General features: G+C 56.3%; 1 protein-coding gene across 1 annotated transcript; it reads left to right on the top strand.

Moving 5' to 3' along the window:
* Positions 1 to 341: 341 nt before the first annotated feature.
* LOC148775527 (uncharacterized) lies at positions 342 to 1,279 on the top strand. The gene is made up of 2 exons (XM_088843607.1): positions 342 to 670; positions 907 to 1,279. The coding sequence occupies exons 1-2, from the start codon at positions 342 to 344 to the stop codon at positions 1,277 to 1,279; spliced, it is 702 nt and encodes a 233-aa protein (XP_088699733.1).
* Positions 1,280 to 1,940: the final 661 nt, after the last annotated feature.

Raw genomic sequence — 1,940 nt, 5'->3', positions numbered from 1 at the left:
CCCGTCCCAAACGGGGAAGCCTGAGGCCTTTCCCTGTGTGTGGATGGGGGTTTCTCGAGGTGTGTCTACCTCAAGCAAGCCCAGCCGCATTTCAGTCAGGAGCCCGTGTGCTGCTTGTGTCCACACCCCAGGGGAGAGCAGGCTGTGTGGCATGGGGAGTGCCGGGCAGAGCCAGATGCCCAGGCTGACCTCATGCCCTCAGGGGGTTCTCCATCCTCCCGGGTGGGTATCTGAGCAGACACTCGTGTCTCTGGTCTTTCTTGGAGCAGAAGGGCAGGCAGGCAGAAGCAGCAGCCATCCTGGCCAGGCTAAGCTCAGAAATATCGAAGCAGGACTGGCTGATGGTCACTGACATTGCTACCGTCCCACCCGAGGTGGCCTCTGAGGGGCACACCCCATCCACCTCCCAGAGGGAGGACTCAGAGCACAAGACCCCTGCTCGGGAGGCCCAGTGTAGGCTCCAGGTGAGGGTGGCCACGGAAGGCTCAGTCCAACTGGCGATGAAGAGGAAGTGGGCAAGGCCTGCTGTGCAGACTCCACCCAGCACACACCACGGGACCCAGTCTCAGGCTGCTACAGAGATCAGCGCAGCCGACTCTGACGCAGAACTCCGAGAAACCCTGCCTTGGAGGCAGCAGGAAGACCTAGAGCCCAGCACAGATGAACACAGAGATGAGTTGGCTGGGGCTACTGCCTGTGAGCGTGGGGAGGCGGTGCTGAGCAACACAGGGAGGTGTCCCCCAGAGCTGGGGCTGGGCCTGGAACAAAGGTTAGCCTCACACCACCCATCTTGGAGACTGCAGAGAAGACTCCGATGCTGGGCCTTCTTAGCGAATCTCTAGGAAGCTTTCTGGACCACTTAGGCACATGGCAAGGCTGGCCTGTGGCAAACTTTTCTTCTCCCACAGCTCTAGCTCTGGCCGTCAAATTCAACCAGCCTCCATGTCTAAGACCTGTCCCTACGGAGGTGAGAGCTCCTGGTGCAGGACTCACGGATCCACTGAGGGGAGATCGAGACCTGAGACGTCCCCTCCCAATGACACGTGGCCAGCCGGGTATTGGCCAGCACCCTCAGCACATCAGATCTCTGTGCCTACACAACATCCAGCGCCAGGCCAAGATGTCCCACCCGGCCTTTGAGAAACTCCACCTCCATGTGCACTTGCACCTGCTCGGGCTTTGGCAGCAGAACCCGAGTCAGGGCCTGAGTGACCATCTTTGGAGCGGCAGCTTGCTCTGCCTCCTACCAAGGACTCAGACGCCCACCATGACTGTCTAACCCGTGAAGGGAGAACAGGCCCCTGCTCTGGACAGAAGCCCCGAACCCTTTGGCAACCACAACATCCAGGGGCGCAGTTGGCTCGGCAGCCTCCAGCCCTGTGTGTTCTCCGTCGATGCCGTCTTCTCCCTCCACACACAGGGGAGATTGAATTTCCTTCCCCAGAGCTCATTTTCATCAGGCTCCCAGGCATCTTTCTTCTCATCTTTTATGTCTTTTATGGCTTTCTGTATATTTTGCTTGCAAGTGTGTGTCAATAAATTTTCCTTCTTTGATGCCATTTGGGAATATGGAGGCCTTCACAGTGCTGTCTAAGCGTCACCACTGTCTACATTCAGACACCCTCATTATATCCCCCCCCCCACTTCGCAGCAAAGCCTGGATTCATGGCAAGCATTCCCCATTCCTCTCTCCCCTGCCTCTCAACATTGAGTCCACTTCTCCCAGCATTTTTTCTCATCCTTTCGTTGTTCCCAATCAACGCTATTCACTGCAATGATAGGAAACTGGATTTTGCTCTAATTGAAGGCGGAAGTTATAGTCTCTAAGTATTGTTAGAGTCTTGGCATCCCCATGAATTCTACCGTCCATGGAATTCTCTAGGCCAGAATCTTGGGTGGGTAGCTTTTCCCTTCTCCAGAGGATTGTTCTGACTCCCCAC

Source organism: Moschus berezovskii, chromosome 14 (genome assembly GCF_049115385.1).
Source record: "Moschus berezovskii isolate FMDL1 chromosome 14, NW_MosBer_1.0, whole genome shotgun sequence".
NCBI classification, from domain to species: Eukaryota; Metazoa; Chordata; class Mammalia; order Artiodactyla; family Moschidae; genus Moschus; species Moschus berezovskii.
This window is presented reverse-complemented; position numbering and strand designations above follow the sequence as displayed.